This window comes from Molothrus ater, chromosome 7 (assembly GCF_012460135.2).
Source record: "Molothrus ater isolate BHLD 08-10-18 breed brown headed cowbird chromosome 7, BPBGC_Mater_1.1, whole genome shotgun sequence".
NCBI classification, from domain to species: Eukaryota; Metazoa; Chordata; class Aves; order Passeriformes; family Icteridae; genus Molothrus; species Molothrus ater.
This window is the reverse complement of record NC_050484.2, coordinates 32,186,926-32,208,765: the sequence shown is the minus strand read 5'-3', so window position 1 is coordinate 32,208,765 and position 21,840 is coordinate 32,186,926. Positions and strand designations below refer to the sequence as shown.

Here is a 21,840-nt window from a genome sequence, read left to right as displayed (position 1 = left end):
CCTCTTTCCCTGATGGATGCAAAGCTGCACAGGGACAGGACAGGTCCACACAAAAGCAGGCAGGAAAAGGTCTTGGCTTGGCAGTGCAGGGGCAAGAGAGAGAAAAGAGATGGCAGCTCTAGGCCACTCTCACTCTTTCCCTTTCTTTAAAAGTATAAAGAAGCTAAGAGATTGCATTAAAATTAGGAAGGATGCCCAACCTGCCCTGAAGTTTCCTTCCAAGGAGCCACCAAAGCCTTCTGGGAGAGATCCCTTTCTGGAAACAAGATCCACAGGAGTTTACATGCTAGAGAAGGTAGAGCCCAACCTGAACAAAGAGAAATTCCTGGCTAAGGTATTTCCTAGAAGGTAAATGTATTTATTCATTCTATGGCCTTTCTACCTTCTGTTAAATTTATGAGCTTTTATGTTCTGTTATATTTTCAGCATTCAGCTCAAAAAACCTCAGTCACGGCACAGAAGGAAGAAATCCCATAAAGTCAGAAAGCACAAAGAGAGATTTAACTGCCTCTTCTTATTTTTTTTTTCAGCTCTGAGATAAATCCTTGATGCAGACTGAGTGTCTCACCTACTCTGCAGTAGGGGTGGGTGCACACCTGGGACACCACCCAAAACTGCTGCACAGCTCCTAGGCTCTCACCACAGCCCAGTGCAAACACATTCCAAGACCAGGGCTCAGAGATGCCAGGCATGGTGCCAATTCCCTGGCCACCCCAGCAGGATCTCCACAGACAACAAAAACAGGATTTCTCCAGAGATCTACACTGCCGGTGCTGCTGCCACCCATAAATTCCCACCTGAGTTCTCTACCCAAGCACATCGGCTCTGTCTGATCTGTCTCCAGTAGGTGCAAAATGCTGAGCTCTAATATATGACAGCAAGGGGGTCTAAATCATTCCACTTTTGAGCTGTCACACACACACAAAAAGCTTTGGATGAGGCCAGACCAGTCTGCCAAACATAATCTGCCACAAAATCTTCTCAAATTAGGAAGAAAAAAAAAAGAAAACAACCTACTTTATTTAGCTTTGGTTGTTCTCCACCTCTCCCAAAACTGAGAGCTATAAATTTCCCCAGAACAGAGCCCATTAACACAATTTCTAACAACCAGTAACATCACAGGTACCAGGCAGCTGTCATCACCATGCCTGTTAAAGTTTTAAATTTTCACAGAAAAAAAGCTGGAACAGTACCTGGCGTTTGGTTTTGCATCAGAAGAATACAAGACTGAAACATAATTATTATACTTAGAAAAATTATACAGGAGCTACCCAGAAGATATTTTATCTACAATCCCACCTGGTTTCCACCTGAAAGGAAATCATCCAGCTTTAAGAAAGAGACTCCAGGAAGGGTCACAATAACCTGAACAGGAGAAAATGAAGCTCTGAAAATTAAGCTTTAGAAGTTTGTCATCTTCTTCCATGAGACCAAACTTCATCCTTCCTTACTCCCATAATTTCAGTCTAAACAGCTGTGATAGTTGCAAAGACTCCTTTGCCTACACCTGAAGCTATGCTCATTTTAAGAACATGCATTTCTCTGGGGATTTTCTATATGTAGAATAAACTACCTAGGAATATACACATCACTTGGGTTGGAGGAGAAATCAGAAAACAACGTCAATGTTTCATTTTAATATCACAAAGCAAAATGCAGGGAGCTTTTCAGAAACTTGATTCCTGCTCTTTGAAAGGAAGAAACTTGGAAAAGGAGTTTCAATTTCCAAAACTCCATTCTTATCCTCCTCATCACTTGCACATGGAATCCTTTCATTTGGTGGTGTTATATGGGAAATTCTGCTGCTCCCCTTTCTGCACAGAATCAGTGAAATACTGGTTAGCTGTAAGATTTTAAACTGAAGGCAAGTTTTAAACAAGACAGACTATATAAAAGAGTAACCCCAAAGACTGGATTTTTGAGGGGTTTTCCTATTTTTTTTCTTTTACAGGAATCTCTCCAGCTCTCCTGGTGCTGTGCACAGCCCAGTTCAGCTCCTTTCCCACTGACTGAGAATGAAGATGGGCCAAGAGCACCTCACGTGTATGGTGCTAATGCAGTGAGGCTTTCACTGCTGTGCAGCAAATAGGAAGCAAGGTTTGAATGTTCCTGACTCTCCTAATGTCACCCAGCAAAAGAGATAATGGCATGAAATGCACAGTCCTGGAGGTTGGCAGAACAGATGGAGCCTTAACCTTTATGGGAGACTCTGGTTACACAGCTTCTGTGTCTTAAATAATTTATAGGATCTGATCATATGGGAGCTTCAGCTGTGGAAACAGACGATGCTGAAACAAGATCTGATCCAATCTGTTCATTTGCCACTGTTCAAAACCTGGGAAAGGTGAACAGGTTGCCCTAGAGCCCATGGCACTTGCAGGCATGAGATTTCCAGCCCCATACGCTTGTTTATTCCTGTTTATTGCTTTCAACACAACCCAACATCAGTTTGTGGTACACCACATTTGCTCTAGCTAATCAACTTTGATCCAATTCTGCTCTAAAACCAAGCAACTTCTCCTCAAATTACAGTTCAGGTGAAGATGCAAGTTAGGCAATCACTGCACATTATCAGACAAATATTGAAGCAAAAAATAGCAGCTTGCTCTTAAGGTAGAATATTTACAAATGGGTACAGTGGTTCCATGGGATTTAAATGGTAAACAGTGTAGATTGAGAAAACTTTAGCCTGAGAGCAGCATTTGTGCTGACCCCCAGGGTAGGCAATGCTGGCACAGGGACACTCAGGGGGCTGTGGACACGACACAGAGCAAAGAAATCACATAAATGTGCACATTTGCACTTCCACACAGCAACAGAGCAGGGAGAAGTGAGAGAGCAGCACAAGCACGTTACTCAGGTCAGAAATACACACAACAGCCCATTTTTAGCATGCCTTATCAAACAGCTGGGCCAGTCTGAAAGCTCCCCAAAACCATTTAGGAGAAGCATATTAAAGCAAACCAGCCCCAGTTCAGATGACTTTAAAATTCCAGGCTAAATTCTGCTTTATAAAAGCTGATTCATGAACAGACCAAATATTGCTGTTCTGGGATGCACAACAAAGAGTGGGGCAGATGGTCTGGGGTGGCAGCAGCTTCACTCATCTGATTTTAATCCATCACCACAACCCTGTCAGAGCCTCAGTCACGTGTGTTGCACTTAACTCACTTGCTCGGTTCACACAAGGCATCCAGAAAAAGCTCACTGAACAAGATGTACAGCTCATATTTACTACTCAACCCTGCCAGCATTCCTGCTTTTTTAAACAAGATTGGAGAAATAAATTCGCTCTTGGCTGCGAGAACCTTGCCAGCTTTTCCATCCTAACTGTGTTTTAATCGGATCAGCCCTTAAACTTTTCAAAAAAGAGTATTTAATGAAAACAAACAGATGTACAACTGCCGACCGTCACCGGGAGACTGTTAACATGTGTCATCACCAAGTTTTAATAGCAAAACTAAAAAAACAACAAAGATTGAGAGTTATGACAGGGAAATATGGTTGCTATAGAAGTCCAGCTTCCACAAGACAACACTCCAGCAGGGAGGAGTTCCCACGCACAGCCCGAGCAGGTGCCTGTGCCAGAGCTGGCGTGCACACCTCAGCCCCCCAGCTCCCTCTGCCCCCTCCTGCCCTCCCACTGCTCACCCTCAGCTGCTGCAGACTGCTGATCCAACAGAAAATCCTTCCAAATACAGGGGGGAAATACAGCTTCCCTCACATCAGGCTTCAAATCGACTCCTCCAGCAGCATGATGTGACCTGAGCCCCTGAGGAGCAGGGATGAGGACACATCTCCCTGTGGCAGCAGTTCTGTGCTGCAGCCTCCTGCAGAAATACACCCACCTGAACAGGCTCCATGTCACCAGCCAAGGAAGCTTCTCCAGAAGATAATTCCACTTGCAGCACGCTCAAAAATAGCCCCATACACATTATGGTCCCTATTTCTAAGAATAAAGCTGAATAAAATGGTTTCTCCCTCTGCTTCCCACAGGAAAGCAAAGCAAAGAGCCTGTCTAAATTTTCTTCCCTTTTCTTAATGAAACTTTTATTGATTTTTCATCCTTGTGAATCATTGCCTTGGAGCAACTTCTTTTAGCCGCAGGTTCTCACATTTAATTTGTATGTAAGCTTAAGGGAAGCTTTATCAACAGAGTCTCCAGAAAGATACTAGAACAGTTTTATGGAAAAGCGATGAAATTTTACATATGGCATTTACCAGCCTAGTTTAACAAGAATAAAAAAAAAAATATCCAGAATAATGCATGACATCAACAATCAGCAGATTCCTGTGACATCCTATGGCACCTCCATGCAGCTGTCAGTGCTCAAAGCATATAGAAGTCAGGCTGAATAAATTTGTTCTGATAAAGAGTAAAAATAAACACACACCAGACATTCATTCAGATGTATGGATCCTCCACATGTTAACAGCTACCTAAAGATAAGGAGAACAGAACATGTGTCTGTGTGTCCATAGCATAACAAGACAGTTTCTGGCACTAAAATGTGTACTTGAGTTGGGCATAAGGAAACTGCTAGGATTTAGTGAATAAATAAATGAAAAATCCATCAGCAATACATTAACAGACAAGACAGCTTTGCCAATACCAAAGACATAAAAAGGAACAAATCTCTGATAATTTATTCTTAAGCTAAAATTTTCCAGCTGCTTCAAGGGCTATTTACATGGGAAAAACAACTAAAATGCTACAGACCTTTCAGCTCTCATTCATGCAAAATACATTTATTTTACTGGTCTAGGGAGGGAACAAATTTATGGGCCAACAAGCAGCATCCAGGGTACAGTAATTCAAGTAACTATTACTCAGGTTTGTCTCCAAGAAAAGGAGGTATCCTTTTGCTTAAAAGTTAATCTTTTGCATTGTGAGTAATATTGTCTAAGTGGCAAAGAAAAGTATTGGCTAGAATTGGTTCCACAAGACCTGAAAATGAGGATCTTTCACAAAATATCTAGGCTTCTGGGGAAACAAAACAAAAAAAAAAAGGAAAAAAGTTAGTAAGTTGAATCATCTGTCACTTTATCAGTCCAACACCTGTTATCTTTGAGAGGTGAAGCAAAAGGAAAGCTTGATGGAAATCTTTTCCCCATTCTCTCACGTCTTTGCACAGAAGTATCAACTCACTAGCACTGTCCTAATGATGATAACCCAATTGTCCTTAACTACTTCCCAAATTACCTGATTAAGGAAGGAATTCAATAGTGTTTCCCAGGTAGTATCCATTAATACCCACAGGCAGGGATCAGTAACAGAGCCTGCAGAGCGCTGCCCACGCAGCTGGGAGCAAAGCAGAGGAGGGGGAAGAGAGAGAGAGAGAGAGAGAGAGAGAGAGAGAGGGAAAGCACTGCTGGTCACAGGAATGACCCTGAACAACAAACAGGCAGCCAGACCCCAGGCTGGACTGTGCCAAGGCAAGAGAAGTCCTTGAGCTGCACAGCAGCAAGCACAGGATGAAGCCAGATGAGATTACTTATGCAGGATGCTTATTCCATTGAAAGAGAAGTGGCAACACCAGCACCAGGAGAAAAAAGGGGATTTCATAAGGATAAACAGATTTTTTAAAAAATCATGTTTGTTGATCATGAACATTAGGTCTTCTACTCCAAAAAGGTTTAAGAACTGTAAAAAGTTATTGGGATGAGGAAAGGTTAGGGAAATTTTTTAACTCTCTCTTAAACAGGCCATACCAAAACACTGAGAGTAAAAGAAAGAACATTTATAAAATCCTACATGAAGCAAACATGAAAAGGTTGCTCAGCTGCAAGATAACTGAGTAATGTAACCTTTCAAAGCAGCAATGAAAAGCGATTAGACCATCCCTTGGATTGAAAATGATTGATCATGCTGCTGGTATTGGAATTGAAGCTGACTATAATGCCTTTTATGTAATTGCTTTATTGAATATAGCATAGCTTTATTTGGCAATATAGTCAGAATACTGTGAGTTTTACCAGTTCTTTAGCTCCTGATACACCACAGACACGCAGTTACAATACATTTATCCCAATGACATTGGATTAAATGGCACATACTGAGGTTGCCTCCTGACCTTTCAGTTAAGGTCTACAGGGAATCTTCGGCCTGCAGAATCATCTAGTTGATTTGAGTACCAGCAGCTTTCCATCCTCTGCATCTGTTTGGTGGTTTATTCCATAAACTATATCAAAAAAACCTTAAATCTGATTTGGGGCCCTGTGTGCTGTAATAATTAAATCATTCTGAACACTTTGAAAGCTGGCTCATCCATTTAAAAAAAAAATCAATCAAGGACGAGTAAATCACAGTGAAGAAGAAGAGTAAGTAAAACTTTCTTTTTTATATTGGAGCACATTGAAATATCTATGGGAAAAGCAGTGGGGGTGAGGAGTTGTTTGATTTTAACCTTTGTTTTTATCTAAAAAAAACAGATTCAAAATTTAAATGTAACGGCATAGAATTACCTTTTCTTACCTGCTTTTCAGTTTCCATTATTTACCATCCCCTGGTATCACTCCCTGTTCTTTGAAGAGAGTCCTGGCAAAGGTCAGCAGTCAATTAACCATCAATAAACACCCAACATGAGAGTGACAATTTCGGGTTGCCTGAGCTCCCATTACTAAATCAAGCAACATGTTAGAAATCTCATAACAAAAGGCATAAAGTACTTTGGAGTGTTCTGAACATAAATACAATGCTACCTTTAAAGCAGTAAGTATGAAAAATATCAAAGGAGGTATGTAATACCAAGTTTTATCATCTATTGCACACGTATATTGATTTAACCAAGACATGCTCACTTATCTACAAAGCAAAAAATTGGGTTTTAAGTACTGTACTTTGCAAGACCCTTAGGGCACAATAACATTACTGTCATCATTTACTCTGACTTCCCTGTCTCTCATTTGATCCATCCCCAGTCTTCTCAAAACATTGCGGCTCTGTTTCTATTTCTGCCACCATGCCAGTGCCCCTGGCTGGGTGGCAACACTGTAATTATACACGGGTGACATAAAAAAATTAAATTAAACATAAACACACACACAGGCACTGACATCTAGGCAACATATTTAACACTCAGGCACATGGATAATTTTCCCCGTGCTGTGCAGGCAAGGATGTACTCAGGGTTTGGGGAAGGTCGTTTTGCACATTTTCTCATGTTTAAAATTGTTTGGGGACAATCCTAAAAGCAAGATCATCTTGGCATTTTGCAGAGGAATGCAGAAGACAGAGGATTGGTATTTCCTTAAGAGAAAAGTGGGATCAATAACAGTTAACAGTTTGGATAAACCCTCATTATCAGATTCCTTCAACTTCAAAACGAATCCAAGTGAGCCTCCTGTTAAATGCAGACACAACCTCCAATCTGCAGATTCACAAATTTCACACTAAGAACGTTTTAAGTCAAGATACAGCTATACAGAGGTTATGAAATATTTAATGCCAATTGAAAAACAGATGTACTGAGTTAGTTTAACTAAAAATACTGTAGTTTAGGTAAGTTATTCTAGTGATACACCATATGCATTTAATACACAGAGCTGCTAACAATTCACTGAAATTCATTTTCACTTCTGCTTGGATACAGCATTATTTTATTAATGCAACCAAGAATATTAAGGGAATGACACTAAAAACATGAGTGCTACCTTATGAGCTATAGTTAATAACAGAACTTCCAGAAAGTTTCTGGTGTTTAATCAATAAAGCTTCCTTTTAATCCTTGTCTGTAAAAACTCTAATTATGTACCCTATCCAGACAGCTGCTTCAAAACTCTGCAGCTAATACACACCAAAATTTATTGAATGCATAGAACATTTAAAGTATAGAAATAATTTTTTCTCTATCCAGTGTTTCCACTACAACAGATAGAAGAAAAGTGTTTATTTTGCTTAGAAGCAGATGAGTGATATAAATGTAACTAAGGGGTCAAAAGATGTTAAAGATGACACAAGTACTGAAGTTTTCCCTTCAGCAGCTTCAAACCTGTGAAAGTTATGATTATAAATGTCACCATGTAGAGAAATAAAACATGCCTCACATGTAGGTGGATATTATTACCCTATTGAAATTTGAAGGTCTTTGGATCTCAGGGGTGACAGAATAAACCCAAAAAGACAAGAAACACTGAAAAATTTCAGGTGGTAACACAAACACCAGATGTCCCCTGGATTTAACCACATGGGTGGCACGCCCAGTCATGTTTCATATTTCTGTTGACTTATTCAATGGGTCAAAAAAGTCCGGATAAAGACTTAAAGAAGTACCTACCTTGCACATTTAATTTTTAAGCATATTGAAAATATAATGCTTTAAATGTCAGAATTTTTCAGAGGCATACAGCATGAGCTATTCTTGCAAATGAAGCGTAGGAACACCTTTAAAGCTGCTGTTGACTAAGCCAGGGAACACGAACCCTTCATTACCACTTAATTCTGTACAGGCTATAAACACAGCCCCGAGCTCGCTCGCAGTCACTGGGGCTGTGCTGGTGACATCAGCCCCTCCCCATAGCTGCAAATCTGACAGCACTGCTTCACAGAGCAGTGCACAGCTTTTAAACAGATCCTGGGAAAATAATCCAACAACCAAGCAGCAAATGTATTGCTGAAGGTAACAGGGAGGGTGCCCGGTGCTGTCCCTGGATCAGCTGGGTACCACAGCGCACACACTCCGCAGCCTGGGCTCCGCCTTGGAGGCGCTGGGCTGGCTCCTCTTTGAACATATGCCCTTTCAAGTGAAATTAATCACTCTCTTTATCACTCCTGCAGCATCTGGAGCCATAATCATTACCCAACTGCTGGGAAAGAAATGAAACCACTAATCGCACGGGGAGCAGGGCTTAGCGTTCAGAGCAGGAAAGTTTTTATTAAGTTCTCATTTGAAAAGTGATTTTTCATGGCTGGCCTTGCAGGACATGCCACACAAAAGCTGGATCTGCTTCAGCAACTGTCTACAACTCACCCCCAGCACACAGAACCAATTTGTGTTTAGAACCACTATAATGAGGGTTTAACATGCTTTTCCAAACTTAGCTCTATAATCCTAAATCACTATTACACGCAAGCACTACACGGAGACACATTCAACCACGAGCTTTAAAAGGGCTCTGGAAGAAGGAAATGCAGAATTCTGCAGAGGCAGAGACAGACAGTGCCCCTAGAATCACACCCTGCTCTTGGACTGGTCTCAGTCCAGGCAAACTGAAGCTCTGACATTCAAAACTACTGCATTAAGTGGTTATTTCATCATATCTATGCACTGGCTGAGGGTGATTGAATTAAACAATGTCAAGACTATGGAAATAACCTGGATTATCATGAAATATCCCTTCCAATTTCTCTATTTCATGTTCCTGGCTTTTGCCATCCACATTTTTTGAAACTAAGAAAGAATGCAAAGTAATTTTTTTTTTCTTTTTGGAAAGAAAAGAAAAATGAATAAAATTATAATGGCAGGATTATTCTCAAAAACAGCAGCAGAAGAAAAAAAGTATCTAGAGAATAAGGATATCAGAGGTCAGACTTCCCAAACCTCATGAAGAGTCCCTAGAAAGAGTCAGCAGCATAACTTGCATACTGAGAACGTGTATTTTAGGGATTTCTAATACAATTTTGTGTCATTTTCACCCACCGTTGTGCTCTACACAAAAGCTGAATGAGGAAGAGATTACCCTTATGTACTGAAGCCATTCAACTAACTGGCAAAGTAAAACCCTTAAGATATACTTATTTAAAAAAAACCTGCAGGGTTCTGAACAAGGGCAGCAGAGTAATTAAATCTAGTACTCCACTAAAACAGGCTGAAAATGTGATCATCCATTTTTAATGCACCACCTATACATAACAACAGAAATCTTTCCAACAGCTGCATTCAATTAAAAAAAAATTAACCCCAAGGAAAAACTACAGAAATATCCCAATCTGTTTTTCTTGCCACTCACTGTGCTTCTTTTGTGACTGAAATATGTACAACAATACAATCCAACAAAGTTAAATGAAAAGTACCACAATTCCAATAATAAGCTATCTTTTTATTTTTTTAAATGAACTATTTAAAAGAAACCACTTTTGCAGATTTTCCCCTGTGACCCCCAGCTCTGTTCCCATAGTAACTATTGAGGAAAGAAAAGGATGAGAAGCCTAGCATACTTTTCCCAATACCAACAAAAAAACAGAAGAAAGCACCTTATTCTCAAAAACCATTATTCTCAAGAAGAGAAGAGGGACATCAAAAGATTAGTGTGAATCTCCTGTGTAATCTAGTTTAAACCACCACCTACTGAACATCTGATGCTGGTTGACAAAGATGTTTGCTAAAGCAGGCAGCCTTACTGTAAAAGGCCCGCTGAAATAGTTTTGGATGCCCAACAATAACAAAATGACCAGGCACATGCTGCAAAAGCTCCCCCCTGAAGGCAGCCAGCCCACAGCCAGGCTCAGCACTCGCCTTTGCCAAGGAACTCCTACTCCAGGCTCATCAAGTGTTAATTTCAGCATTTATTTCAGCGTTCTTTCAGCTCCTCCTCTGCTTGCCTTTTTAGCTGGATTGGTACTCTGTGCTGCCCATACTGCTTGCTGGAGTGCTTTTCTAGGAGAATATAACAACCCAAGGATTCCTTCTTTAAGCAGTGCCACAAAGAACTTCCCTGTGCTGTCCACAGCTCCTCGCAGGAAACCAGAGCTAACAAACAAGCCAAGTTTTACAGACAAGGAAAAAAGGCACCAGTTTAGGTATTCCTGTATCTCTAACCAGCATCCCAAACTCTTCCAGGAGCTATTCCAACATCTCTGCTGCTGGCTGGCACTCCCTGTGCCGCAGGTCCTTCATCCATGTCCCATGCACAGCACTTTCGAGCCTGGTGGGATTAGGACAGGACCCAGGTGGGAGTGCCATGGGCTGCCCTGGCAGTTATCCAACCCAAAAGCAGACCTCAAGCAGTTGGAGGAAAGACCAGACTGGAAAATGATGTTCCAGCATAAGAAAGCTTCTCCAGCTTTTATGGAACTCTTCTGGTGCACATTTGTCTTGTTCTCTGTCAAACTCCCCAGTATGTCCTGCTTGAGGACACAAGGTCTCCACCAGCTTTGAAATGTCTCACCCAACTAACCATGAATCGACCAACTCCTGCAAAGGGTCATAAATTAAGGCAACGGGTGCATCTCCACAATCCCAAAACAAGCTTGATTCAGCTGTTGAGAAAATAAGACCAGATGATGATACCAGCATCAGAAGTGGAACAAGATGGATGGAACAGCAGAACCAAATGTAATAAAATTTTGAGAGTCATGGAACAGAAGGGTGGAAATGTGTACAGGAAATTGTAAGGAACAAAGAAGAAAGAAAACCAAATATTTATCAATCTGAAACAGCTGCATTTCTGACTGAGGAAATGTGAGATTAGCTTTCAGGCCACCCTTAAAGCCTCTCAAATATCAGTGACTAATATCAACCAGCATTTTAAATTTTGCTCCTAACAAAATTTTGCAAAACAACTTCCTTTGACTCTTCAAATGTTATTCGTTTTTAATGTTCTGTAGAAATAGAAGCATAATTTATACTGTCTCATAACATATTATTTTTAAGTAATTATTTTAGACAAATTTAGAAGTACTACTTTTTTATTTAAATTGCTTTTTTAACAGTTACATAATGAAACTACGCCAACACATTAAAAACAACTACACTGCTTCAAATGAAACTGTTCATTACAAAACCTGTTCATTGTTTTCAAAAATTACTCTGAGATATTTTAAGCCAGACATCTATAATTCCAATTAAATACAGTAAAACATCAGTAGGCGAAATCTTAATTGGGACTTGATATAATTCTGAGGAGCAGTGCTAAGAAAAGTTTTAATTTGACCAACCAGTTCTAAGAAATAAGTTAACTCACAGAGGTCCACAAGCTTGGTGTCTTCAATTCATAAATACATTAACAGCAATGACCAAAAGAAGAATTACTTAAACTAAAAAATAGTCTGGCTCAGGAACAGAAGCATAAACTGACCATGAATAAAGTAAAGGTAAAAATAAGATTTCTCATTTTAGAACAACTTTTCATTATCAGGTTTATGGCAGTGTCCTGGTTATTTTGAGAACAGAACGTAATAGGTTTTTTTAAAACTACTAACTGCTTCTGCTGTCAATACGACATGACTACAATCTATAACCCAGGAGCACCACTTGTGTTCACTCTTAGCATAGTGAAGATCCTCTGAATCATACAAAGTATGATTAAATCAAGGCTAAATTTCCACTTCAAAGTTTCAGCATTTAAAACTCCAACCACCAAAGCAGTGTAAGAACAAGCCACAATTAGAATGTTTACCACACATTGAGAAGTTTGGAAGCATCAGTAAGATACAGCACAAACTTTCCAGACACCACACAAAGATCACTAAAAAGCCATTTGTGCTTCATTCATGAGCGGTTGTCCCATCAAACAAAGAAACCACTTCATTTAGGACAGATAATCACTCTTCATTTTGTCGGGCTTTTGGAATACCTCACTTGTTGCAGAGCTATTTTTGAGTCTCCTTTCAGCAGGTTTGAGCTCTCCTGTCCTTTGAAGACCTGGACTCCTTTTAACATTTGGTGTACGTAGGTAAAAGCTCGTCTTTTAAGACATAAGGTCAAAGGCACTTCCAAACCAGCACTTGACCTTCATGAAATTACAATCTTGAGAAAGGGCATTTTATGGCAGTATTATCAGAGAACAGAGAACAAAAGGCCTTTTTCATCATAGCCAGGGCTGAGCTCACCCACACTCACGGGTGGTTCAAAGGTTCCTCCACATTAGAAGTTGTTCTCTGAAAAGTTCATTTTGTCCCTTTTCCATTATGGATTGTTTCTGAAGAACGACTAAAGATCAAAACCCATCTGCTAACCCTATTTTAAGGACGACTTTCAAATACAGGGAGTAACTCCAAAATTAAAGTTTTCATATGTTCACCTCAGGCAGGAGTACTTACAGCTCACACACCTGGCTCCCAAAAGCCCAGGAACTCCAGACGTTTAATGGTTTCTTCCTCAGGTAAAAATCTCTCTGCTGTGATCAGAATCATTACAAATCCATTTCCCAGTCTGATACCTCACTTTCAGTGCTCTTCCACTCAGATCAGGGAGCATGTCCCTGCTGAGCTAAATAGCCATCCTGATTCGTTTTTTCTAGAGCAGGAAAACTCACTGGGACACAACATCTGGGTTTCTAACAATCCCCTCCTTCCCTTCCATAGTGGACAGAGGATTATTTCCATGATAGATAGCATTTCTACCATGATTAAATAACTATTTTTCTAAAAATTAGGGCATTTTCATCCTAGAAAAAAAACATTTTTACAATGTTTCCCTCCTTAAAAAATAAACCCATGTCACTGCTTTAGCTCTGAGAGCCTTTTATGGGCTATGTCCCTTATATCTTGCATTCTGTTTGTATTTTGGGGAAACAGCACATACCTGGGGTGTAGTTTATGGAGGAGCTGAAGACACCAGCAGAGAAGGGGAGCCTAACCTATCCATGAGCTATAAAAAGAGTATCTGGAAAGAGACACTCCAGCACTTTGTAATCCTAATTATTAGACTCCTCCTGTAAAGTACTCAAAATATTAGCTTGTTTCTTACACTTAATTGTGATTTTGGAGCTAAATTTTAGAGATTTTAGAGAGTCACCAAAAAAAAAAAAAAAAAAGAAAAAACAACTAAAATTATGATGTGGACTCACGTATGTGTTACTATTCTATAGTTTTAAAAGCCTGAATGGCCATCACTAAAACATTTCCAGGAACTCTTAGGACTACTCCAAGTGTTGGAGAAAATTAACATGGTGAAATATTCAAATTGCTAATTGGCAACTGCATTAAATACTATTAATTTACAAGAATTTAGGTCCAATTAAATTTTGCAAGTGCAAGAAAATGATTCGGCTATTTGATGTTGCTGAGTAATTTAGCTGATATGATTATTTTTTTCATGTTTAGTGGCCACTAAATGAGAATCTGACAAGAAATATCTGGAAACCAGAAGACACAGGGTACAGATATTAATTTGTAACTTCTAGAAGCCAAAAGCTCAAAACAAATGGTTTTAAGACAGGCCACCAATAAGCAACATGCAAGTGATAGCCCTCTGAATAGCTGAGGGAAGAGTATGTATAGAATTACCTCACACTGCCAAGTTCTCATGTTTTAGAATTTCAGAGCCTGGGGTTTTTTTAGATGCAGTGATTTCAATACTGTTGTTTTCCCCTGGACCAAGACCACCAAGCCCAGAAAATGTACAAGTCTTCATTAGACAGTGTCAAGGATTTAGCTGAAAAAAAGGTCTGTATTATAAACTGCAGCAATTATATGATTTTTTTTTTCCTTTTCCCCAGCCCCATCCATATTAAGGATGCCTCCCTGGATTTGTGTGTGCTAGGAAAATTTATTTCAGTACATAAGAATTCATTTTCATAAAGTCAGAGCTTTCAGTAGCATAATCTTATTTAATTATGAAGCATGACATTTCAATAAGAAGTTGAATTTCTCCCCAGCAGGTAAGTAACTTGCCATGCTTACAACAGACAATTCAAGATTTAAAAACAGAACAGATCATCCCCTTTCCCATTATGGACTGTTCATTTCTCATCAGATTGTTTTATTAAGAAAAAGGACAGCAGCTGCAACTTTTCTTTCTATTGGAATGGATCTGCCTAGCTTTTATTTTAAATTTTACTTAATTTTAGGTTCAATGTGCTGTGCTTTTGTTAACTTTTTATTATTTTGTATTGGGCACAAAAGTCCTCAAATGATAGGATGATTTTTATACAATCATTATACACGCCACAGGTTTCAATAGATCAATATCTCCATGATCTACATCCCAGGGATATTTTATTATTAATATCTTACCACAAGGGTTATGTTAACCCTTCTACCTCTCCAGATCCACCTATTCCACTTAAGTCACCACCCCTCTCTTCCCAAAACACTTCCTTTTAATCTTCTGGAGGACACACCTTTGTGACTAATCATAGTGGAAAACCTTTTCAGTTAAGGTATGAAAATGCTTACAAAATCAAGCCCCGTATGCCACCCTGACAGCAGACTGCCATTCACTGCCCATTCTGTTATTTCTCAGGAAAACTGCAAAAACAAAAGATTCAGGATTTAGAAATGCTGATGCTTCACTACTACTGCAAGGGCTTCACAAATTATACTTAGTTTCTCAGCAAAACAAAATGTTTTGGGTGAACATACTATTCATTTCAACCATTGGAACTAAACATTTGGGGCTTAGATGTAACTTTTATCTAACTTACAACAAAATACTTCAATGGGGAAAAAAAGGGAGGGGGGTAATGTTTACAAATACTGGAGAAAAATCTTTTTTATTCAGTTGGGACAATACATTTAGCTGGAACTCACAAGGTATTTTCATTTGGCAAACACATCACTCAAAGTTGTTTTCTACCCCATGCCGCTCCATAAGCAGAGAAAGTACATCAAAATACTCTTAGGATTTAAAGTTTTTAAAGTGACTCTCTAGAGATCAGATATTTTTAATGCACTGTGGGAGTCACAAGAACTGACAATTTTCTTGTGCATCTGGAAGAGGAACCTTAACAGCAATCCTATTGAGGGCTTTCAGAGCATGGTGCCCACACAGTCCTGGGCACCAAGTTTTCTTAGCTCTAATTACATCTGCCCCAGATGCCTTTGAAGCATTGAAAGCTCCTTATTTTCAGCTGGAAACACTGAGTCAAATTAAAGTTTTATGATTTACAATGCACAGCCCTAATGACAGAAGAGAAGACAGACAGCACTGAAGGCTCTAATTTGTCTTTAAGAAAACAACTCTACCTTTCAAAGCTTGTTCAAAAATCATGTAAATAACAGTGAATTGGAGAAAAGATAGTCATTGTTTATTTCCTCCTCATTTCACATGCTAGACAGTGTAAAGAAAAAGTCTTTAGAAATACAGTATCATGCTGTACTTTACCAGCCCTTCCCCAGATTCCCACACCAGCAGCCAGGCAAGAAGTTTGTGTTGATCCTATCAGAAGAACAGGAGTTCTTCCAGAAAAATTGCTTCATTATTCCAATAATTCAGTCTATTACCTTCTACAGAAATGTAATTAAAAAATAAATAACCAAAATACCAAATAACCTCTCCAAAACAAAACAAAACACAAAAAAAGAGGGAAATTATTTTTCCATCACATTTAATTGCTGTGTTGCTCAGTCACAAAAGGCCAAACCTCAAAGGGATCCTGAGCAATGAAACCCCTGGTTCAGTTCAGTATTTTCTGATTAAGCACTTTAAGTAAACATTTCCCAAATTAGCCAATCTTTCCATTTCATTGAACATTCTCTGCTGCTGTGTGTTGTGCTACAAAACAAACATCTGATGCACCATGTTTGGTCCTGTGCAGCTGTACCACCCCACCTCCCACCCACCCACTCCAGCACCAAAGCATCCTCACAGCTTTCCACACCCTGTACACACTCAAGCACTGCGTGTATCCAACCTGACTGAGGGACAGAAATAATTCACCACATGCACCAATGGAATTACAAATAGATCGACCAACAGCATGGGCTTCTGACTCAGCTCATCCTGAGAGATGCTGGTGTGCCCTTGCATACAAAAATTAAAAGAAAATTATTAAATATTTCAAAGAAAGCAATATTAGGATAATAATCTAGTAAAAATACTCTTAGATGAAAAGCATTAAGGAGTCTAGAATTATGCTCTGGGTGCATAATTACAACAGACATGTAGATTACTAATGTCAAACACAAATTAACTTTCTATTTTTCAGAATTAAAAAAAAATTACAACAGAAGACATTATCAGACTTTTAAAACTTATTATTGAACTAAAACAGAATGGAGAAAGGACAATCATGTCATCCTTTAATACAGCAAATATCTAGTAGAGAAGCTAACATATCTTTTTCCTACCTGTTTTCCAGACAAACTGGTGACCTCTCTTGGCTTGCAGATCAGCTGTTTGCAACATTAAGAACACAAATAAAAGGAAGGGCTTCCCCAGGCTCTGCCATGCCCAATGAGGAGAAACCCAGTTCTGTTGTAGAAGCATAATTCAGATAATTCAGTCTCTTGTATTCTTTGGTCCTAGAATTAAAAATAAAATAAAAAAAAAGAGAGAGAAGGCTTGTTAAAATATTCAAACCACCGAGGCGACAGGCTCAGCCTAAGGGTAACCTGGTGGCCAGTGTGGATTTGATGAGGACAAGTCTGTTGCAGGTGCTTCACTTGGAGAGGGAGAAAAGAAAAGGCAGAAGGGAAGAGAGAAGGGAAGGGCCAGCTCCCAGAGGACCTACAGTCCCATCCTACAAAGCCACTGTAAATGCTTCTAGCAGGCTCTTAGCAAGAAATCTGCCAGTAACAATAAATGGCAATTGACCCAGGGGCAGCGTGTGGTGTGTGCCTTCTTTTCACTAGTAGCTTTAGCAGGAATGTTGTCTTGATATAGGCAGACTAAACCAAAGTGAGAATGGAGTCCACGTACAAAATTCAGCTCCAAATCCATGCCCTACATTTAAGATCCAGGTCTGGAAGTGTTTTTAGCTCCTAACCCTGTGTAAACATGGGGTACACAAGAGCAACACTAGAAATGTGGTGCAGCAGGAAAAGCAGGGAAATGGGGTTGCTTATTAGCACATGATAGACCAGCTTGAGAGGGAAAACCAGACACTACACAGGCATTTCTGTGGAATTTGGGACACTCATTCAAGTCCCTTTGGATCACTGAGCTCCAGGTCAGCAACAAATTGCTCCAGAGAGGTCTCTCTGACTAAGGGATTTTAATTAAGCTCCCCAACACTTCAGACAAATACCAGAGGCACATTGTGAATGAGACTGGAGTGGATCAAGTCCTCCTGCTGCAGCAGTTTTACACCACACAATTCATTAAGATAATCAGTGAGTGGTGCTGGAAGCAAGGAGGAATGTTCCTCTGGGTCTCCCATACAAAGCAGGAGACCAACTCCTAAATGCCAGCTTCAGCAAACACCCACATTGTTTATATACTACAGAAAAGCTCCAAACAGCAGAGATTAAGAAACTCACACAATAAAATAAAATCTTAAAAATTCCTATTTAGTCCAGTAATTCCAATCTTTGTGTCTCTCATTCCACAAGATGACCAACTAGACACTTAGGCAGACTTTACATGAGTTTCAACTTATTTTAGATTCATCCATATTCAGGTGGAAACAATTTAGAAATCTCAAAAAACATTCATGGTACTTCCACATCAAACAAGTTTCTGACGTAAATTTACATATTAATTTTTCTGATGCAACAGCTTTTGTATTTATAACAGGTATTCATACCATACTTAAATTCTCCACATAGTTCCACTTATTAGTGATTAATCCTACTTTTATAGGTAAAAATGTCACATCTCTACTTGCATAAGGATGGAGATAATACCTGTCTTCAAGATTTGTCTTCATGGGCATAATCTTGGTGATTTTCATTAAAATTATCAGTTATTGGAAGTTCAGTCCAGAAATTTCTATTACATTCCTAACCTTATGAAAAGCAACATTGTCATAGCACATAATACACAGCATCGTTCTTGATAAGAAACTGAAGATAAATCTGGAAATTGTACACACTGAATATACAGTAGAGCTTTTAATTCCAGGCTGTATTCAAATTACTTTGAAACAGTTTCTATCATGATAAATCCATGCAATTACATTTAATCAGATATTGACTAACTACAGTGGAAGATACAATGTAATATCTGTTATCTGGTTTAGCTCATTCCTGGATTTCAGATGAACAGCATCTCGTGTACAAGCTAAAAACCCATCAACCTGACCAAATAACGTGGGCAAGGGACCACATTTATGCTTTGCTTCTTCTGGGTTAATTTTATTCAGAATTCACATTTAATTCAGAATGCAGCCCACCAAGTCCCAACACGCAGGGAATGTAACACAGACCACAAGTGGCCTCAGAGGAAGCACACAAGCTCAAATCTTGAGCATCATTCAGAAATCCAATGCAGCAGTGAAGTCCTGGGGTGTGGGGAAGAAGGGCCCCCAGAAACCCTGCAATTCAGCATTTTTTGCCCATCAGGATGGCTGCTCACCTCACACAGAAGAGCTGAGGAGGAGCAACTTGCCCAGTGCCTTCAGCATCGCCGTCACCATCTATGGCGGTGGGAAAACAGAGTCAGCAGCTTTCTGTCAAGGGAAGGACAAGGAGTTAGTGACACTGGCTCCAACACCAGCTCTGTAGGTTTCACATACAAAAACACAAAAGCAGGGAAGATATTATTCAGATGCTCAGATTTCAGCACTGGAGGGGAGCCACACGCCCAGCCCTACACAGACAGCGCTCATTGCACTTGCAGGGCAGCCCTCCAGGGCCAGAAAATGCCATAAAACCACCAAAACCTAAACAGGCAGGGGTGTGAAATGGGCAAATCCAAGGACACCTCAGATAACAGCTGATAAAGATGCTGAGGTTTTAAATGAAGCACGAGTAGGGCTCAGGAGCTGCTTTCTGAATGCGCTGCCTTCATCTCAGCACTCAAAGGGTCAGCAAACAGCAGCACGTCCCTGGGAGTAGCAGCCTCCTGCCCAAAACAAGGAGTTTCATTCTTTGGGCAGGACTACAAAGATAACTGGCTGCTGCTCCCCACTGAGCAAGAACAGAGATTACATTAAGTCAGAAAAAACAGAAATAAATTAGACACCATGGCATGGGCTCTAATCTCCTCCACCCCAGCAGAGCTCAATAGATTCCACTGATTTAACACCACAGCAATGCACAATAAAAATTTGTCTGTGTGCCTAGGTTTGTGTAACACAGTTTGGAACGGTAGCTGCTCTGTCCTGATATGATAAAAAATTATTGCACAGGCAACATATGCTATCTGCAGAAACATGAATAAATTGCATTATGAAGGCCACCAACACTTCACATCAAATTTAGTTACATGATATCTCAGCTCCCAAATGTGTCAGCATGGCTAGCTGTAAACTGGCAAACACAGATGAAAAAGGAGAAAAAAAATGAAATTTATATTTAAAAAATTGATTTCATTGAGACTAGTCATTAAATTCATGGAATTGCTTAAATATCATAAAATCATAAAATGGTTTGGGTTGGAAGAGACTTTAAAGCTCTTCTCATTCCAAACCCTTGCCATGGGCAGGGACACCTTCCACTGTCCCAGGTTGCTCCAAGTTCCATCCAACCTGGCCTTGAAGACTTCCAGGGATGGGGTAGCGACAGCTTCTCTGGGCACCCTGTGCCAGGGCCTCACCACCTTCACATTAACATATTATTTCCTAAATACGTTCAAGGCATATGCTTTAGTCTGAAAAAATATCTCCCTCTTCCAAAATTATCTGGATTCAGTCAATATCCCTTATAATCCAGGCCTGGCCAGTTCATAGTTTGCACTAATGGATTCTCTTGAAATTAAATAATGAGGTGCTGTTTCAATATTTGGAGGATTAGTCACAAGCATCCTTGTCACTCTGTTTGGTTGGTATGGAATCTTGTTTAGAAAAACAAGGATATCATCATTAGCTGTAATGGCTGGGAATATCCAGGCAGCCTTGAAAAAGACACGTGCAAGTTTTCTAATGATCATAACTACACATTTACATTTCCTAATCCACTGCTAATTCTCTTAATGACATAATTTAATCAAACTAGTTTTGAAAAGCAAACTTATTTTAGAAACCTGCATTTCTGCTGAAAGCATGGCATTCCAGGGACAAAATGCTGGAAATAAGTAAACGTGTACGCAGCTGACAAGTATCTTATTGCTGAAGTGATCAAAATTTAATTTAATTTTCACTCTCAATGGAATATCCAACAGCCAAATTCCAGTCTAATCCCTGCTTAGCTAGAGAGGGGGAAAAGCCTCTGGGAAACTTTTCCGATTTTCCAGCCACTGCTGAGCAGTCAAAGGCAGGTTTGGTAGGCGCTGTGCTAGTCCAAGACACATCAGAGTCCTCAAAATCATCCAACACTAAAAAATAAAAGACTGATGGTCCAAATTTGACTGTACACTCTCACATAATGCACAGTAAAGAAGGGACCAGTTGTTCTTTCTCCAGGTCTCCAAGGGGCAGGGGTTTCTCCAATCCTTCTGCTCCATTTCTATGGTTCAGGCAAGCTCAGCCTGGCTCTGCTCCAACATGGATTTACAACGTATTTAATACTGAATTTAGAAAAAGATCAATTTAAACTGATCCAAACCTGAGACATGATTTCAGCTTGTCATACATCAGTTCAATTCCCCCTGACTTCACTGGGAGTTGTGACCTTTCCCATCATGGGTAAATCTGACCTACTTTTTTGTATGAGATGGGAATGCTGACAAGGACACCTGGGTAGCTCTCTCCATTTCAAACACATGATGCAATTAGAATAATCCCAAAGACTTTGAATAGCAACAACAAAAAAGAAGAGCCATTACAGATGATATGCGTGGCTATAAATCATTTGGCAGGTGTCTAGCACAAAGATAAGCATCATTAATCATGAATAAATTTTCTTAATACAAATGTAAGTAGTAACTGTGCAACTGTTTGCCTGTTCCACACAAACCCACCGCGTGTGATATCCCAAGATAATCTGGATGTTTATATCATACTCTTTATCCTCAGATAAAGAGGCCTTGCCTGCTCAGAAAGCTGTTATCCAAAAAGCTAGTTCTATTCTAAAGCAGCAGAATGCCTGACTTGTAGCAGCAAAGGCTGATCACCACAGACAAGAACTGCTGACCATCCCTGGGGGAGAGATTTCCAAAAAACCACAAATGCTAGTGTTACAGGCATGGAGTGTAACAA

At 39.8% G+C, this 21,840-nt stretch overlaps 1 protein-coding gene across 3 annotated transcripts in view; it reads right to left on the bottom strand.

The window, feature by feature from the left end:
- Nucleotides 1–21,840, bottom strand: part of THSD7B (thrombospondin type 1 domain containing 7B) — a 299,024-nt gene that overhangs the window by 225,840 nt on the left and 51,344 nt on the right. For all 3 annotated transcript variants that reach the window (XM_054515442.1, XM_036386831.2, XM_054515443.1), the window contains exons 2-3: nt 19,119–19,212; nt 16,952–17,125 (exon numbers count right to left, since the gene is read on the bottom strand). In XM_054515442.1, the coding sequence (XP_054371417.1) occupies nt 16,952–17,090 (139 nt within the window). In that variant the 5' untranslated portion in view covers nt 17,091–17,125; nt 19,119–19,212. The remainder of the gene's footprint in view (nt 1–16,951; nt 17,126–19,118; nt 19,213–21,840) is intronic.